Raw genomic sequence first — 20,250 nt, forward strand, 5'->3', positions numbered from 1 at the left:
AAGCCAGGGTTTTGCTTATTGTTGTAATATGATGTCCCTCCCGCTTAGGTTTTTTTCTTTTCATTGTTAAGCGGTTCCTTGCATAGGTGCATATTGGGATACCTAGTGGCAGTCATTGATGATAAGTTCCCATTCAGGAGAAGTGGAGAAGACACCAGTAGAATGACACCCAGAATGTCTCATTGTGTATGTGGAACCCAAAATTTGCATTCATTCTAAGACATTTGGTTTGTTGTAGGGTTTTTTTAACACCATGATCCTCCCAACAAATTTAAGCCAAACATTATTCTCTTTCTGTTAGTACAACATTACACAGTTATACGGGCTATTACAAACCGAAGTATTAAATCATATTTTGATTTTAATATGTTTATTATCTAAAGATAGTTTACATATTTCATTTATCTAAAAGACAGAACTATTCATTGAAAATCACTGTTATCTACAGTATTTAGGTAAATGTTTGCATATAATTGTTTTAAGTTACCACATTATTTCCTTATTTTGTAAGTATATGTTTATAATTATTCAAATTCTTATTACATTTATTTTGAAAGAAGTTACTATATATACAGACGTATTAGCTTGACTAATGTTTCCAAAAGTGATCACATTATTCTATATTCTATATTCTATTCTATAGAATTCTATAATTCTATTCAAATTAAGGCCATTTTCCCCAAAATGCTGGCATCTGAAGTTAAGCGCCTACATTCTAAATAAAAGTGGCTTGATTTACAGTGATGAAAAGGACCAACGAAAGGTACTGAAGTCAGTGGGAGCTGTGGACGCTCAGTGACACAAAAAACGAGGCGACTTTTATGGCAGTGCCTATAGATAGATTTAGGTATGTAATGTTAGGCACACAACTTTGAAATTTTTGACCTACATGCTTGACATTTTCTGAAAGTGTAGGATAATGACCAATATAACAGGAGACACAGAAAGATGAAAGGTCAGGACGGAGACATAATGGCAGAGCTTTTTAGGGAAGTTTATATAGTATTTGCCTTGCACTGCACCCAAACCTGCTCCTTTTGAAATTAACATATAGTATTCAATTAATGCCAGTGGGAATAGTATCGGGCCTATGATAGGTCCTGTAAGCAGGGATATTTGTCCTTTATTTTTATGAACTCTCGATTTACCCAAATGTTTAAAATAAAGGGGAAAAACAACTCTAAATTAAAGAAAAACTAACACAATTCTGAAACTGATTTCCCTTTTCTGTTTATAAAGTTAGCCAAACTTTTAGTGTTCTCACTCTAGCGATTTATATTCCCAGCTTCAGTTTAGAAATTCACACACAATGTATCAACATAATGAATCACCACAGTCAGCATAGTCCTCATTAAGTTGGTGAGAGTTTCACCTGACTAAGGACTGCAAAGCTGAAGCTTATATTGCTGGTCATGCAAATTATGATAAATACTACAAAAAATCTTACTGAATTCAAATAAAAGTGCTTCATTCAAAATGGAGTTTTAATCAAAATGAGGTAGTAATGAATAGAATACTCAGATGCTATCTCTCTACATTAATAATAATTTCAAACACATTTGTTCTGCTAAAATAATCCAGCAATCTAACATATTGAAAAGTAAGTTTTCAGAAAAAATTGTGAGGAAGGGTTTCCATTCACTGTAGTTGCTTCAAATACTCTCAGTAGCACAGAACCAGAATAGTTAAACTGTTGTACTTTTACTGTACTCATTTCATTTGAACATTATTTTTTGTAAGCACAGTTTTAGTTTTATGGAATGTTGACTTCTTCAAAAAAATTTGCTTGACAGATTTAACCTCTGTAGTGTCTAGCTTCTGAGGTAATTCACAACATTTTCCTCTCATATGGAAAATATGTATATGTGTTTATGAGAGGGATACACATACAATGAATGATAATATGGTACAGTATAAAAAATGTACCAGCATGACTTTGGAATCACAACATTCCTCAGAAATGGTGAAGTCACAAGAAAGGAATGTAGGCCCTTCCAAATTACTGTCAATAAAATATGTATACCTCTCGATGCCATCATGTACTCTCTAAATACTACATGCAATGTTAGGAATATTTTAGAGAATTTTTTTTAATCCCTCCATCTATGAAGGTTTCATAGATCGAAAAGCCGACCAAAGTAATTCAAAGACTTCCATTGACTTCAGTAGCCTTTGGATTAGACCATATGTCTCACTGTACAGAGTACATAGGGAGTTATAAACACTTGTAAATTGTCTATACCTAGAAATGTCATGATTGTAATCTTTGATCTCATTTGGCCCCAAAAAACAAGTACTTGGTCCCACTGAGAAGCTGAGATTCTTTCCAAAACTATATTTCTTCTGTTTCTAGCCCTACAAGGTCACAGGAAATGTTAGATTTCAATATCGAATGGAACAAACCTGTTTTATGCAGAGAAAGCTAACCAGAGTCTAGGATCAGATCTTGTTCATTCTGGGCTTTAGGCAAGACAATTTACTGGTAAAAAATTCCACATCTGGAAAGAAGAGGATACATCTATGGGCTAGGCTGATGTTTAAAAGATATTTCTTTTATCAGTGGGCAGCGATCGATCCAGCAGGGATCGATTTATCACATCTAGTCTAGATGCAATAAATCGACCCGAGCACTCTCCTACTGACTCCTGTACTCCAGCACCGCGAGAGGTGCAGGCAGAGTCAATGGGGGAGCAGCAGCAGTCGACTCACCACGGTGAAGACACCATGGTAAGTCGATCTAAGTACATCGACTTCAGCTACGTTATTCATGTAGCTGAAGTTGAATAACTTAGATCAATCCTCCCCCCACCCCACCGCTCGGTGTAGACCAGGGCTCAGAAACTTTTCAAGGGGTTGAAATGTTAAAACAAATCCCAGGGGATGATATACCACCATTGGGCAGAGAGCAAGTGGGACAGTTTAAGGTGCATGATAAGTTTATAGATCATTAGTCTTGATTTCTGAGTTAAGGTTGCATTAGTTTTACACTTAAAGCTGGAATTTCATGTGAATTTGGTTTTTCACTGAAAGATGGAATTCCTAGAATCATCATAGACTCATAGAATATCAGGGTTGGAAGGGACCTCAGGAGGTCATCTAGTCCAACCCCCTGCTCAAAGCAGGACCAATCCCCAACTAAATCATCCCAGCCAGGGCTTTCTCAAGCCTGAATTTGAAAACCTCTAAGGAAGGAGATTCCACCACCTCCCTAGGTAACCCATTACAGTGCTTCACTACCCTCCTAGTGAAAAAGTTTTTCCTAACATCCAACTATACCTCCCCCACTGCAAATTGAGACCATTACTCCTTGTTCTATCATCTGGTACCACTGAGAACAGTCTAGATCCATCTCTTTGGAACCCCCTTTCAGGTAGTTGAAAGCAGCTATCAAATCCCCCCTCATTTTTCTCTTCTGTAGACTAAACCCAGTTCCCTCAGTCTCTCATAAGTCATGTGCTCCAGCCCCCTAATAATTTTTGTTGTCCTCCGCTGGACTCTTTCCAATTTTTCCCCATCCTTTGTGTGTGGGGGGCCCCAAACTGGACACACTACTTCAGATGAGGCCTCACCAATGCCGAATAGAGGTTAATGATCACGTCCCTCGATCTGCTGGCAAAGCCCCTACTTATACAGTCCAAAATGTCGTTAGTCTTCTTGGCAATAAGGGTGCACTGTTGACTCATATCCAGCTTCTCATCCACTGTAACCCTTAGGTCCTTTTCTGCAGAACTGCTGCCTAGCCATTCGGTCCCTAGTCTGTAGCAGTGCATGGGATTCTTCCATCCTAAGTGGAGGACTCTGCACTTATCCTTGTTGAACCTCATCAGATTTCTTTTGGCCCAATCCTCTAATTTGTCTAATTTGCCTTCAATCTCATGGGGTTTCCAGTTTATATTCTGAGTATAGTTGTACATTGTATACATGTTTTATGTATTACACACTGGTGGTGCACTTGCATAGTTTAAATATATATGCATATATGCACATATATTTTCTTTTGTTTTGAGATCATTCAAAACTCCAAGTGCACTGCAAGCTAAACTTAAACATGATCCACTATGATAGCTTGAAAGCAAAGTGAAGGAGCTTCTTTTTATTTATTTAAAACGAGATTGCACGTGAACTGCAATTCTCCCAACTGGCAATAAAGGGAAAAGAAAAGGAGTACTTGTGGCACCACAGAGACTAACCATCAGCAAAACGGTGCGTAGTTTGTCTCTTCAAATTACCGATCGTTCAATCGCTGGCATATTATTTCCTTTCCTCCTTCAGTTCTGGGGCTGGCTGCAAAGTCTTACGCTTGTGCTACGTTCAGGCCGTATACTGCCAGGCTGATTCCCACGCACAGAAATCATATTTAGAAGCGGCTTTGGCTTCTTCCGCGGCATTCTCGGAGGAAGCCAATCTGCCGCCCTGCACTGCCATCTATTGGCCACGGGGCCTCACTGCTCCGTCTTCCCCCAGCTCCACCGCGTCTGCCGCAGCTTTGCTAAACCGGCAGCTCCGCAGCGAGCAAGTGGCTGAGCCCCGGCCCCGTGCCTCCTGCCATTGAACTGGCTTAGCGGGCAGAATCCCGCGCGCTCACCCAGCGCCTCGCGCCCGAGACAGACACGGCCGCTCCCTGCGGCAGGTCAGCGCGCGCGTGCCGCCCCCTCCCCCCCTCCCGCCCGCCTTCCGCTGGGGGGCCGGAGGGCGCGGGGGGGAAGCCTCCTCCTCTTAAGGACGGTGCCTAGCCCAAGCTGCTCGGGTTCCCCCGCGGCCCCGTCCGCTGCCCCAACTCCCTCGCTGCCTTCCAGAGAAGCGGAGGCCGCGGAGGGGGCCCGAAACCAAGCGGGACAAGCAGCTGCCGCCGGCGGAGCCCGCTCGGCGGCGGAGGCTCTGCGAGAGGCAGCCGCGGGGGGGGGGGGGGGGGCGGGCTCCCCGCTCTCCCCCGCTGCACGCTACCATGGTCGGCGCGCGCCGCCAGCAGCAGCAGAAGAAGGGGAAGATTAAGCCCGGGCGCGCGGCGCCGCGCACCATCCCCTGCCAGTCTGGGTCTCCGCCGGCGGGGGCGGGGGGACCGGCCCGGCGGACGATGGGGTGAGGCGCGGGAGCAAATCAGGAGGCTGGGTCTCGGCTGGGCGGGCTGAGCGGGAAGCTGCGGCGGAGCGGGGAGAAAGTTGTGCCTCTCGGTGGGAAGCGGGAGCGCGGGGAGTGCGCGCCGGGGGCAGGCGCGGCGCGGCGCGGCGCGGCGGCTTCTTGTATCGGCATGTGAGTCCGTGCGGGCAGCCCCGCACGCAGAGGCGGAGAGGGAGCAGCCTCTTCGTCCCTCCGTTAGCCCCCGGTGCAGAGGCATCCTCCCCCTCCCCGTCTTCCTCCTGCCCTCCCTCTTTGTGCGCCCCTCGCCCTCCTTCCTGAGTCCCCTTCTCCCCTCTCCTCGCTCCGCTCTCCGGACCCTCCGCTTGCCCGCCTCTCTCCTCCGTTCCCCGCCCCCCGTCCCTCGCTCTTGTTCGCCCCTCCCGCCCCACACACACACACACACACACACTCCGGTCGCGGGCAGAGCGCTGAGAGCAGCTTCGGGAGCCAGCCCCTGGCAGCGCCGCCGCCGCCGCGCTCGATGTGTGTGTGCCGCGGGGGCTCGGCGCAGGCTGGGCGGGGGGCGCCGTGTGCGTGCGTTCCTTCTCCAGCCTTCCCGTCTGCGAGCCCCGCCGCCGCTCGCCTTCGCCCGGGCGGCTCGCACGCAGCGCACACCCCAAACAGGCGTCTGTGTGGCTTGCAACCACGCTTGGGCCCTGGAGATTTCAGGCTCAGTAAGTATCGGGGTCGAGCCCCCCCCCCCCCTTCCCGTCTGTGTCTTTTCGTGGCTTCCCAATCGCCCCCCCCCCCCCCTCCGCAATTCCTCCCCTTCCCCCCTTTGGAACAGGATTTCTCCCAGCTCCGGGTGCTGCTCAGTTAGGTGGCGGTGTCCGGCGGCGGCTGCTGTCGGCGGTACTGAAAGCTGCCTGGAGCCGGCCGGGTAGTGCGGTGAGCTCGGGTTTGAACTCTTTGGGGAAAAGCAATATACCCCCCGCAAACTGCGATCCTCCACCGAGATCTGGCAAGGGAGCGGCGCCCAGCCATCACAGACCGGCTTCTCAGGCAGGATGGCAGCCTTGCATAGCACACTGTTCACTTTATTTTCTTTATCTCCACCCCAGTTGTTTTCTTGAAGGGGGGAGGGGAAACTGCATTTATCTCCTTTACTAACCATAGCTGAATTAAAGTTGCAAATCGCTGGGAGTTTGATACTGTACTGCCCGGGCACGTTTCGCAGTGGCTTAATTTCTTTTTTGGGTTTGGTTTGAAGATCAGACGGTTAATGGATGAATAGATCTGATCGGGCTGAGAAAGAATTTGCAAGGTAAATGCTGTAACTAGAAAGATTTTTGCTTTGATGCAGTGAAGCCGTTTGTCTTCAGTAATTTCGATCCGGTAGATGTTTCGTCGAAATTGTATATATCTTTTGTATTCGTCAAGACGTCCGATTCCCTGCTGCTTCCCTCCCTATGCTGACAGTGCTAGGTTTGCAGCGTTGAACTCGTTGAAAAAGAGATGTCTTGCATTAATGAGACTTATTTTTAGGGTGCGTTTGTCCAAGTGAGTGTTGCCGTGAGGAGTGACGCTCTGAGAAGGTTGACCGTAGAAAATGCAGTCTCAATGACTTATTAGTCTCCCCCACACACACTCCCAAACACACACAAATGCGCATACTCTGGCTCTTATTATTTTTAGACAAGCAAAAGTAGGAGAAAGCTGCAAGGAGACAGACTGCAAGAGAGAAAGAAAATCGGATTTGTTTCCGGCTAGATGAAATGCGGGTATTAAACCACTGACGTAGGTCCATGGTAGGATTTTTTTCCCCCGGTTGGCTTTCAATCAGCTCGGGTGTCTTCTCCCCTAAAGGATGAAGAGCACTGACAGCCATCGTTGCTTATAATCAGCATCTCCAATGCTTGGAGTGTTGGCGATTATATATTTCCAGGAGACCTAGTTAGATCTCTCCGCTTCTATTAGGCTAGTTTTACAAAACATTGGGAATAAACAGTATGCCAGGTATGGCTGAGCCTGCGAAGATGATCTTCACGATTTATATATTTTTTTCACAAATTTTGGGTGAGTGGCTCAAACGTCCCCTTTAATTCTCTCTCGCGCTCGCTGTACGTGTGTTTATAAACATCATCCGAGTGAGATTACTTATGTGAGTGAAGATGCAAAACATGAATACATTACTAAAGAGAGCTAGTAAGTGCATTCAGTTACACGGTGGATGTATTTCATTGCATTGCCTGAGAAGTCCATCACAAAAGTTGTGTGTTTTTTGTTTTGTTTTGTTTTAAAATATGCATATATATATACAGACATTAACCGTTTTAGGAAAGAGGTGATTTGGGGGATCCAACAGGATTCTTTGTGTTGAATTAATGTACGTATCTCACGTTTTTCTTTGGATTTCCTACATTGGCATTTCCAGCAATGGTTAAAAATAATCACGGTAGCAACTTGTGTCTGTAAAAGTGGGGAAAGACCTTAACAGTGCGCTGTTCGCTGAAGAGGTTCTGAAAGGAAGAAAGCGGGGGGGGGGGGGGGGGTAATAGGGCTGAGATGGGAAACCTCCTAAAATGGTGCTTCTTTTCCTTTAAATTAGAACCGTGAAACCGAACTGACAGCCATTTTATGTATATTTATGGGGCTGGTCATGAAAACAAAAATCCAACGAAACACTGAAATGTAGCACATATGAATAGAAACAGAACAGTTTCCAGTGTGACCTTACCTTTTAAAAATACAGCAGACGTTTAACTCACTAGGAGTTGCACATCATCCTTTCAAGCAGACCTGGTGTTATCCAGCTTTTAAAACACTTGGAATTTTGAAATGCCCAATTCATTTTTAATAGCAACCTTCTCCAAACACACACCCCACATGCTAAAATAAATAAATGAAAACTTTATGCCTGGTTTATATTTTAAATCTTTACGCTATCAAGTTGTTTTCTTTTCTCTTCTTGCCCTTACAGGAGTTAAAATGTACGCTTGCTGCTCTACAGTAACTTTGGAACAGGACCCCAACAAAAAAATGCATATCTGGATGCTGCAGACGATAGCGGTTGCTTTAACATCGCTAGTCCTGTCGTGGGCAGAAAGCATCGAGTATTATGGGGAAATCTGCGATAAGGCGTGTCCTTGCGAGGAAAAGGACAGCATCTTAACGGTGAGCTGTGAAAACAGAGGGATCATCAGCCTTTTCGAGATCAGCCCACCAAGATTCCCTGTCTATCACCTCTTGTTGTCTGGGAACCTTTTAAACAGACTCTACCCAAACCAGTTTGTTAATTACACTGGGGCTTCGATTTTGCATTTAGGGAGCAATGACATACAAGACATCGAAACGGGGGCCTTTCATGGTCTGCGGGGCTTAAGGAGGCTGCACCTGAACAATAACAAGCTGGAATTATTAAGGGATGACACTTTCCTTGGTCTGGAGAGTTTGGAGTATCTACAAGTCGATTATAATTACATCAGCACTATTGAACCCAATGCTTTCAGCAAACTGCATTTGCTGCAGGTGTTGATCCTCAATGATAACCTCCTCTCCAGTTTGCCCAACAACCTTTTCCGTTTTGTGCCCTTAACTCACCTGGACTTGAGGGGTAACCGGCTGAAGCTGCTGCCCTACCTGGGCCTTTTGCAGCACATGGATAAAGTGGTGGAGCTGCAGCTAGAGGAGAACCCCTGGAATTGTTCTTGCGAGTTGATCGCTCTGAAGGATTGGCTAGACAGTATCTCCTACTCGGCTCTGGTGGGGGACGTGGTTTGTGAAACCCCTTTCCGCTTGCACGGCCGAGACTTGGATGAGGTCTCCAAGCAGGAGCTTTGTCCTAGGAGGCTCATCTCGGATTATGAAATGCGGCCCCAGACACCTTTGAGCACCACAGGGTATTTCCACACTACCCCGGCCTCGGTCAACTCCGTGGCCACTTCTTCCTCGGCTGTTTACAAATCCCCCTTGAAGCCCCCTAAAGGGACCCGTCAACCCAACAAGACCAGAGTGCGCCCCACCTCCCGCCTGCCCTCCAAAGACCTGGGATACAGCAACTACGGCCCCAGCATCGCCTACCAGACCAAATCCCCGGTGCCTTTGGAATGTCCCACCGCTTGCACTTGCAACCTGCAGATCTCCGACCTGGGCCTCAATGTCAATTGCCAGGAGAGGAAGATCGAAAGTATCTCCGAGCTCCAGCCCAAACCCTACAACCCCAAGAAGATGTATTTGACCGAGAACTACATCGCCCTGGTGCGCAGGGCGGATTTCCTGGACGCCACCGGGCTGGATTTGTTGCACCTGGGCAACAACCGGATTTCGGTCATTCAGGACCGGGCCTTTGGGGATCTAACTAATTTGAGAAGACTCTATCTGAACGGGAACCGCATCGAGCGGCTGAGCGCGGAGCTGTTCTCCGGGCTGCAGAGCCTGCAGTACCTCTTCCTGCAGTACAACGTCATCCGGGACATCGAGGCGGGCACCTTTGAGTCAGTCCCCAACCTCCAGCTCTTGTTTTTGAACAACAACCTGCTGAGATCTTTGCCCGCCAACATTTTTTCCGGCCTGACTCTCTACAGGCTGAGCCTGAGGAGCAACCACTTCTCCTACCTGCCTGTGAGCGGGGTGCTGGACCAGCTGAAATCCCTGCTGCAGATCGACCTGCACGAGAACCCTTGGGATTGCACCTGCGACGTGGTGGGCATGAAGCTGTGGCTGGAGCAGCTCAACACCGGGGTGCTGGTGGACCAGGTCATCTGTGAGTCCCCCAAGAAGTTCGCCCAGAGCGACATGCGGACCATCAGGTCGGAGCTGCTGTGCCCGGACTACTCCGACATCGTCGTCTCCACCCCCACCCCTTCCTCCATCCAGCTGCCGGGCGGGAGCACCCTTTTCTCCGCCACCGTGCGGCTCAACGGCACGGGCGAGGCGGGGGGCGCGGCGCCCTCGGGCGGCGGGGGAGGATCCCCCTCGTCCTCGGTGCCGCTGTCGGTGCTGATCCTGAGCCTGCTGCTGGTGTTCATCATGTCGGTGTTCGTGGCGGCGGGGCTCTTCGTGCTGGTGATGAAGCGGCGGAAGAAGGGCCAGGGCGACCCGGCCAGCGCCAACAACTCCGACGTGAGCTCCTTCAACATGCAGTACAGCGTCTACGGCAGCGGCCACCACCACCACCCGGCGCCGCCGCCGCCCCGCCACCCGCGCGGCGGCGGCCCGGCCCTGCCCAAGGTAAAGACCCCCGCCGGCCACGTGTACGAGTACGTCCCGCACCCGCTGGGCCACATGTGCAAGAACCCCATCTACCGCTCCCGGGAGGGCAACGCGGGCGAGGATTACAAAGACCTGCACGAGCTCAAGGTCACCTACAGCAACCACCACTTGCAGCAAGGGCCTCCGCCCCCGGGGGAGGGGGAGCCCCGGCGGAGCCCCACTTACAGCGTCAGCACCATCGAGCCCCGGGAGGAGCTGCTCTCCCCGGTGCAAGACGCCGATCGCTTTTACAGGGGCATTTTGGAGCCCGATAAACACTCCTCCTCCTCGCTGGGCACCCCCGGCAATAATCTCCCCGATTACCCCAAGTTCCCCGCCGCCTACACTTACTCCCCCAACTATGACCTTATGCGGCCCCATCAGTACTTGCACCCCGGGGCGGGGGACAGCAGGCTCCGGGAGACGGTGCTCTACAGCCCCCCGAGTACTGTCTATGTAGAGCCCAACAGGAACGAGTATCTGGAGTTAAAAGCAAAACTAAACGCAGAGCCGGACTACCTCGAAGTGCTGGAAAAACAGACCACATTTAGCCAGTTCTGAGAAACCCGTCCCTCCCCGCCCCCCCCCCCCACCCAACAACCACAGCAACTCCTCCTTCTTCTCTAGAGTATTTGTATTTAACAACCACACACAAAACAAAGAAACACAAATGCTGGCCCCCCCTCCCCCTTTTAACTCATTTTGTTGTAGGGTGAAGTGCCTTGGCACAGGATTTTCAGCTTCGGGAAATGATACTGAAAGGGTGTGCTGATTCATTTTTATTTTTACAAGTAGGAAACAATCTATTGTGGAAACTGGGCACAACACTTGCCCTTGTGTGTTTGGGTGTCTGTGTGTTGGGGAGGGGGAAAGAGGGTTTACTTAGGTCAGATTGTGCAGGTTAAAAGTACAAAAGTCATGGTCGCTGTCGTTTTGATGGACAGGCATTGCTTAGTTTTATTTTCTCTTTGGTTGAAGAGTGTAGCGCATGTTTTCCCCTTTTAGCTCTCGGTGAGTCTACATGGCTTTTTAAGGAGAGATTTGCACACCCAATTTAATACAAGGTTTCCTTTTTTAAAGGATATGTTTGTATGCTTTCTGGACTTTTGAATATATATAGATATATAGATATATAGATATATCTTTTTAAAGATCATTTATCTATATCTATATATATCTATATATAGATATATATAGATATATATAGATATAGATAAATGATCTTTAAAAAGATCACCAGAGATGTGGACAAATCATTAAAGAGGGCAAAGATATATGATCCATAACTGGTTAGTGAAAATAACTTATTGATGAACTATACAAATATTTTATTGTAGCACCTATTTTTATATGTGCATTAGCATTTCTCTTTCCTTCACTATTTTAGGACCCGGTCTTGCAAATACTTACATACCCAAGTAAGTCTATTCATGAAAGTAGTCTTGGCATAGGCACCCATCCTGCAAACACTTAGGCAAATGAACAACTTTGCTCAGGTGTGTAGTCCCATAGATTTCAGTGAGTAAGTAATGTTAGCCACATACCCAAAAGTTTGGAGGATTGGGGCCATAGTCAGTGCAACTGTTCTCATAAGTGAAGTTACATGGAAGTGTAATTGTTTTTCAGGATGGGGCCCAGAGTCTGTGAATTGCTCAGAAGTGTTGCACTACATGCAGAGCTTTATTTCCAAAGCTGAAGTGGTATCAGGAGGACATTTTAAATCACTAAAATTAACAGTAATTATGACCAAATCTTAAAAGACAATCCAAGACAAGCAATCTGGTCAGGATAAAATGATATTGTATTTAGAACCTCCTACTAGGGCAACTAGTTAGACTAACTAGTGCGGGACATGTGGAAATGGTTGATTTTAGCAGGAAAATTGTTTCTTTTCATTACTCAACCAAAATATAATGATTTGACTACTCTTGTAGCCAATTTCTGATTGTTTAGTCAAATGCAATTGCACTTGTACAGATCCATGTGTATACTGGCACTTTGAAAGACCAAATGATGGACTGTACAAATCTCTATATAATGTCTTTACCCTTTTGGGCATCAGGCAATGAAAAGGATATCCGTAAATACAGCATCACTGTAAGATGGGACAACCGGTGTCTCATATGTATCCCAGCACATGTAATTTTTTAAAATAATTTCTGAATAAACACTTGATAACTATTTCAAACATAAGGACATCAAGTAATGATTACCTGAAGTTCACAATATCTTGCCAAATCATACTTTGGTATGTGAAACTGCCTTTACTAGCAATCAAGTCTGAACAGAAAGGAACTAACAGTATACTCTGATGTGTTCTTCAGGTTATTTTCAAAACACAATATATTGTAATTTATCAAGGTACCTGACATGGATCAGAACTGGACATTGCTATGTGAATCACCAACATTCTTAATAGTACAGTTTCGTATTTACATTTTTTTTCCTTTCTAAAGTTTTCATTTACTATATGGATCAGGGTAAGTGATATTTCACATTCTTTTTTAACTTTATCTCTTAGGTTATTGTATTTAGTATTGTTTGGCTAAGATTCGCTAGTAACATCTGTTTTGCAAAAGGGCTCTGATCTTGCTGCTTTTTCTACTTATGTAAAGTATGTGTCTTTATTTTTGTGTTAAACTGGCCTTCAGCAAATTCAGGATGAATGATGTGTTGGGATGTGGACTTCCCTTCCACCATGCCCTCCTCTACCCAAACAAACAAAATCAAATGTGCATGACCATACATAACTCTGGGCAGTTTGATCAATGTACTGAAATATGGATTTTAAATGTGAACCAGAGATTTTTCTTGTTTTATTGCAAAAGGAACAACACATGGCATTATGGTGTATTCTGCTCTTGATCTATAGCATATCTGTCATTGAAGTCAATGAGAGATGTAAGTGCTGATTGAGGTCTCATTTTGCAGTGTTTATTGAGCAAAAAAATCCTTTTGAACCATTGCCAAAGCCAAAGGGCCTTATTCTCTTCTCATTTACACTGGTGTATATCAGGAGTAATCATTAAAGTCAGCAATTACACTGGTGTTAAATGACTACAAGTGCGAAAGTGATTAAGCACATTGGCTTGCACAATGACATGAAAGGAGATTTTCTTAGCCCTCGTCTACACTGGGGGGGGATCGATCTAAGTTACGCAACTTCAGCTACGTGAATAATGTAGCTGAAGTCGACATACTTAGATCGGCTTACCATGACGTATTCACCACAGTGAGTTGACTGCTGCCGCTCCCCCGTCAACTCTGCCTGCGCCTCTTTCAGCTTTGGAGTACAGGAGTCGATGGGACAGCACTCAGGGGTCGATTTATTGTGTCTAGACTAGACACAATAAATTGATCCCAGCTCGATCGATCGCTGCCCGCCTGAATGATCAGGGCAATGTGTGGTCCTTCAGGTGTGAGACTTTTTTTTCTTGTGTACCCAAATTTCAAGTCATTGAGAGTTTTGGGTGACTTCAGTAGGAATGCAGGATCTGGTCATTAATGTGAAAGGTACATTTTACATGGCATTCTGCCACAAAGAAGCAGCATACACAAGTGTGTAAATGCACGGGAACAGCTTGAATTTATGAGACCTGGGTGATAGAAGTGCCTGGACAGTCTTTTTATGTCAGAGCTCCTGATGCTGCTATTTCTGATGCCAGTAAATCTGCTACCTCCATATTCTCTGCAGACACTTGATAGTTGAGTCCAGGAAACATTCTAATAGTCCAAATGCTAAAATCAGAATAATTAGTGTAATCCTCTTCAGTGCACTACACCAACTTCAAGTAGCAAAAAATTTAAAATATTAGGAGAGCCATTATTGGAGAAGAAAATTAAACATAACCAATTAACCCCCAGCAGCATAGTCTTGAAGAAGAATTCTTAAAAAAAGACAGGGATTTCAAAAAAGATTGTTTACTCATTAAGTATCCTGAAATATAACTAAAAGGGACATTTGATAACTCAGACCTTAATAGAAATGGGGTTACCCATGCAGAGGCTACAATGATTAATTTTGTGAAGAAAATTATAGGTAGAAAGAGGAGATAGAATGTCTGATCACAGAGGTAGTTGTGGTTTTGGAACAATTTATTTGTATGAAACTTTGACAGGTTTCAGAGTAGCAGCCGTGTTAGTCTGTATTCCCAAAAAGAAAAGGAGTACTTGTGGCACCTTAGAGACTAACAAATTTATTTGAGCATAAGCTTTCGTGAGCTTATGCTCAGATAAATTTGTTAGTCTCTAAGGTGCCACAAGTACTCCTTTTCTTTGTATGAAAATATGACCTTTGTTTTGCTAGCAGGATCAGTGAAACCATCTGTATGATGATCTGCTGAGTTAGTACTGACCAAAGAAGTAAAAGTGTCAGAGAAAAAAATGTATTAATCCTTTTTTTTTTTAAGTTGAGAATTGTTTTACTCGGGCTATTTAGGTCACTTTTTGTCCAGTTGTTGCCCTTTTTGACAAGATATGTTGAATTTCCTGAGATGAAAGAGCCTATACATTTTCTTTCAAAAGTTCATGTAAATCTATTATAAAAGAGAAATAAAGGCAAATGTGAACCCTAATTTCTAAAATGTAAGTGCTAGAATCAACACATGAATTCTGATAATATAATATATAACATTTATTTATAAAAGCAAGTCAAAAGATTTCTTTATTTATCTTCTATATTCAGTATTTTGCCAACTATTTAGAATACTGATACAATGTCATATATACTATATAATTGTGCTTTCGGGACAGATTTTCTTTTTTGGTGGTCCACATTTTCTTTCTTTCTTTCTTTCTTTCTTTCTTTCTTTCTTTCTTTCTTTCTTTCTTTCTTTCTTTCTTTCTTTCTTTCTTTCTTTCTTTCTTTCTTTCTTTCTTTCACATTAATTTCAGAACATTCACCCATGTAATTTCTAGCTGTTTTTATAGATTGTTTTGAACACCAAACTTTTGTTAGTTTTATCATAAATTAAACATCTGACACAAAAGATGTTTCCACTTTTATATTTATAGGACCTATTTTTGCACACTTTTCTCATGCTGAACTCACAGTGACTTTCATGTCAGTTGTGGCTGAGTAAAACATGTAGGATTGTGCCTAGAGCCTGGTATATTTCAGTTTCATATGTTTTCCATTATCTATTTATATAACTAGATAACTAATACTCAGGGGTATGCCTTTTAGACCAGATTCTGATATTTCTTGTCATATTTTAGTAGTTTAATTTAATTGAAATTAAGGGTAAGGTCTGTTCAACATGAATAAGATATTAGAATCTAGCCCCTATATAATACATTATAGAAAAAAAATCTAAGAAAGCAGTAATATTTAATGTAATGTCATGCAATATGATACTAGTATGATAAACATAGTTTTAGGTGGGTAAATACTTTATAATTAATTGGTAGGTTATTACTATCATAGCTTACATAGCAGTCATAAAATATAGTGAGATACATTTTCTCTCTGTTATTTAAGAGTAATTTTTAGGTAATTTTATTGTATGCCAGGTTAAAGATCTGTCAGAAGAAGTAGTTACTTTTTACTTGAGGGAAAGTCATCATTCATTGATCAAATAATAATGACAGAGAGCAAAATCTTGTTCTTGTAGATGTGTGGAGTGGAGCTTAGGTGGATCTGAGTATCCGCACCCCTCAAAGAGGCTTAAATGGACTCTGAAGTTATCAGACCCCCTCAGAACTGGTTGCATAATTCATATGGGTTCATTGTCTGGGGCAAAGTGCATGAATCCATCCCAAAACAATTATCCATGGCATCCTGGAGACTGGGAGATGGTACATGGGACATCCTGGGACTGGGAGTTTGTTGTGAGGAGGCTGGTGCTCCTCATTTTCCTGACAGCTGGTGAGACTAAAGAAGTTCTCAGGTGAAGATAGGACCACTGGAGTGACGAGAGCCCAGGGCAAAAGTCTTCCCTTGTGCCTGTACAGAGAGAGTCTTCCCTTGTGCCTGTACAGCTCCTAGAACATTGTTGTTAATACTGGAAACAAATAATAACAACACAGAGTGAGTAGTAGAGAGTGAATGACAAAGACACCCACCTTCTCATCACCACCAGCCTCGCAAAGCTACAATTAGTTGCTTTAGTTAACGTGTCTTAGAGAACCCCCCTCCACCCACATTGTCCTCCTGCAGCAGTTCTACAGGGAACTGTAGAGATGAGTGGAACCACAATCCAAAGGAGGCAAATTGAGGTTGGCTTGTGAAAGGGATGGAAAGGCTGTGAGCTCATTTACATAAGGTCCCTGTCCTAAGCATCTCTGTACTGTGCTCCAGTGAAGTGTGAGTTCTCCCATACAGTGTGTGTCTAAGCCTCCTTCCACTCCAGCCCCGCTATCTTCAGCATATCTGTCAATTAGCATGACCAGAGGTCCTGATTTTATAGGGACAGTCCTGATATTCAGGGCTTTGTCTTATATAGGCGTCTATTACCCCCCAGGCCCTGTCCCGATTTTTCACAGTTGCTGTCTGGTCACCCTACTGTCAATTCATCTATGTGTAACTGTGATCCATGCTAATATAAATATTATATATCTTTGTAATTTTTATTGCTTTTATTTTACTTTTTCATTATTCAGATGAGTCTCATAATAACTAGTATTGTGACAATACTGCAAAAATGGTATAAACAGGTTTTAGAATTAATGTTTATTCTTAAAACACTGAATGGAATAGTGTCAGAAAACACAAAGACACATTTAGACAGTAGAAACCAGAAACATTTAATTAATTGGATTTCAAAGGGAATAAAGTGCAATGAATGTAGTAATTAAATGGTTATCAAATTTACTAATTAACTTACAGATAATGGGCCAAATTCTTTTCTTGGTTATACATGTGTTAATCTGGAGCTACACCATTGTCTTCAAAGGAATTATTCCAGATTTATAACAGCAGAACAGAGAGCAGAATTTGGCCCTGAATTCCTAAAATAAACCTTTCTAAGCATTGTTATTTTGCAAAGGGAAGCATTTCAGTACATAAAGTATGATATTCAGTTGTGGTTTTGCAGAGAGCAGAATGAATGAATTGCATATATTTCCAATCTGCTGGAAAATTAATTAACAGTATTTTAGCATTGAACTTTAAAATGTAATTTGGTTCCATATTCTCCCCTACTATTTTCAAAGCAAAACTCTCAAATGATTTTAGTGGGGAATTCTCTTTAAATCTGGATGGACAGATAAGGCCCTTGGATACAATGTTTTATGAATTAAAAAAATAATAATTCTGTGGTCCTTACTTAGGCAAACCTACTACAGAAAAATCTCCCACAATGGTAGTTTTGCCAGTGTAAGGTCTTCAGAAAAGATCAGACCCTATGTAATATGTATTGCCATTTTGCACTTTTTATGTAGAATATATTTATATTTGTTTGAAAACTATGGAGTATTTCAGCTTCCACTGCAACATCGTTCTATTTGACAAACGGTGACCACTGCTGTAAGTCATGTGTTCCTGTGCTATTCTTCAGGAATGTCAGACTAGGGTTTTGAGAAGGGGGGGAGAGAAGCGGTTGATGCAGTATATTGTCTACTTGAGTATGACATGTAATAAAACATTTCCTTCTCATTCTGATTTCAACAGTCTACTTGGCTTATGAAAGTCAGGCTAAATATCTATCATGATAATTGTAATAATACCATGAAGGGGCTTATTTCTACATTCATAATTTGGATAAGAGGGATAGCATCAGATCATCACTGTTTCATCTTTTTTTTTTTTTTTTAAAGAGAGATACTTTAACCACTAGTATATCTAATGTGAAGTAAGTATCATTTCTGGCCTCGCTGATTTTTTTTCTTTCAAAAAAGAACAATATAGCAACTGTTTCTGGTTAAGACGATGAAAGTTTAATACAAATGTACTCATATCTTCATCCCATTTTCCATCAGTAAAGCCATGCATGTAATATACATGAAATTAGACATATTGTTTTCATAAAGACTTCATTAATCAATGTAGGCTGTGCTGATGAGTGAATATGGTGTGTTCTTACTATCAAATGCAGTTTCATTGGCAATTAAAGCCTGTAGGATCAGGCCTAATGTGCTTTCAGTTCTTAGGTAAGCTTTTAGGTCCTGATCCAGCATTGTATAGCACAGGGATGGCTAAACTTACTGTCCCCCTCCCCCCCGAGCAGCATCTGACAATCTTCAGAAGTTCAAGAGCCGGGGCACATTTGCTGGGGGTGTGGCTCAGGGTGGCCATCAGCTCCCTGGGAGGTGCCCAATGTGGCTCGGGGCTTCAACCCTGCTCCTGCTGAAGCCCCAAGACCCCCCCTCCCTGCTGGGCAAAAGCCCCTACCCCACCACCCCGCTGCAAGGAAGAGGACCTGAACCTCCCCCTCCAGTCTGGTGGGTGTAGAAGCGGGGGGAGGCTGGGGCTCAGCGAGACTCACTTTAATGGTAAAAGAGCCACATGTGGCTCGTGAGCCATAGTTTGGGACCCCTAGTGTAGCATGTGGGCAGATTGTTGTATCTACACAGAATCCCACTGAAGTTAATGTAATCCTGTAGGCCTTATCTTTGCAAAACTCTTGCTGATGTCAATGAGAGGTTTGGGTGCAGACAGAATGTAAGATCAGGTCCAAGGCAAATTGACAGCTTGCCTGAATATGTATGTTAGGATTGGGCTCAAAGTCTGATTCAATAAAACAGGTGCATCTTAAAATAAGGTATTTATATTTGAAGAAGTACATTTGAAAATATTTACATATAGTCACAATGGCCCAGATTCAGCTCTGCTCTAAAATATTTTACAGATCATTTTTTACCAAAGAATCTAACAGACTAAATGCTGTACTTAATAATAATAATAATAATAATAATAATTAACCATAATTAATTAATTTAACTAAAACTATACTAAAACTAAAATCAGTCATTTTAAGGGACTATATTAGATGGACGGTAAATTTTAATTTAGTTGTAGACCTTTTGTAATTTTTAATAACTTGTACTCCATGATGTGATAATCTCTGGATGGCAAAAATTGCTTTCTTTGTACTGTGCTGATATCCAATAACATATTTCAGCTTTAGTTACAATCACAATACAGCTTGTGGTACTAATGGCAATTACTCCATACTCTAGAACATTATCAGCTCATAAAGCAAGCTTGATTACAGTAACAGCATTCTTTAGATGAGATTCAATTTTCTCATTGTGAATTTCATTTTAAATATATAAAATTAAAATCATAAATATAATTTCAGGTGGCAGAGCATTCTGTTAAATTTGCTGTGGCAGTACCTTGACCTGAAAGAAGTACTAATAATAATTCAGTGTTAAAAAGTTTGTGCATAGGTTTATAAACCATTCAGAGCTATTTGTCAGCCATAAGTTTTATGGTTGCATAAGGGGGATGCAAAGTTATTTTTACTTAATTATATCTAGCAAATTTCAATATGTACATTGAAATTTATTTAAATTTGGGTTGAGTTTAACATTATTCTGAAAATACATATACACACATGTAATGTAACAGACCTATTTAAGTAGAAATGATATTTTGTTATATACCACAGCAACTTTCTTAAATTTAAAGTAAATAAGATGAAAGAACATGAGCCATAGATACTATTTATTTTCTGTGAGTGTTTATTTCTTTTGGAGTCTAGTGTCCCCTTGATATGTACATTTAACTTTAATGAGGGTTATTCAGGTATATGCAAAGGGAAAATGGACCATAGGGTGAATTCTGACTTCTCTTAGGTCAATAGCAAACTTCCATTGACTTCAGTGGGACCAGGATTTCACCTATAATGTTTTTGATCAAACTGTATTCCAACAGTCCCATCTTTAACATAGATGATTTTGTCTTCCCTGGTGTTTCCCTCCCCCCCCTCATATCATTACATATGAATACTGCTTGTCAAATTACAGTATATAGTGAAAAAGAAAACCACAAAACAACAC

General features: G+C 43.1%; 1 protein-coding gene across 1 annotated transcript; it reads left to right on the forward strand.

The window, feature by feature from the left end:
• The first annotated feature begins 5,498 nt into the window (after positions 1-5,498).
• Positions 5,499-11,454, forward strand: SLITRK5 (SLIT and NTRK like family member 5). The gene is made up of 2 exons (XM_038421952.2): positions 5,499-5,792; positions 8,039-11,454. The coding sequence occupies exons 1-2, from the start codon at positions 5,600-5,602 to the stop codon at positions 10,867-10,869; spliced, it is 3,024 nt and encodes a 1,007-aa protein (XP_038277880.1). The 5' UTR covers positions 5,499-5,599; the 3' UTR covers positions 10,870-11,454.
• The last annotated feature ends 8,796 nt before the right edge of the window (positions 11,455-20,250 follow it).

The sequence above is a fragment of the Dermochelys coriacea genome, chromosome 1 (assembly GCF_009764565.3).
Source record: "Dermochelys coriacea isolate rDerCor1 chromosome 1, rDerCor1.pri.v4, whole genome shotgun sequence".
NCBI lineage: Eukaryota > Metazoa > Chordata > Testudines > Dermochelyidae > Dermochelys > Dermochelys coriacea.

Bases quoted from the DNA above. Each gene is read 5' to 3' on its own strand.
- SLITRK5 (XM_038421952.2), top strand. From the start codon at position 5,600: ATGTGTGTGTGCCGCGGGGGCTCGGCGCAGGCTGGGCGGGGGGCGCCG. The intron at 5,793-8,038 runs GTAAGTATCGGG...TTGCCCTTACAG, and splicing joins CCCTGGAGATTTCAGGCTCA to GAGTTAAAATGTACGCTTGC.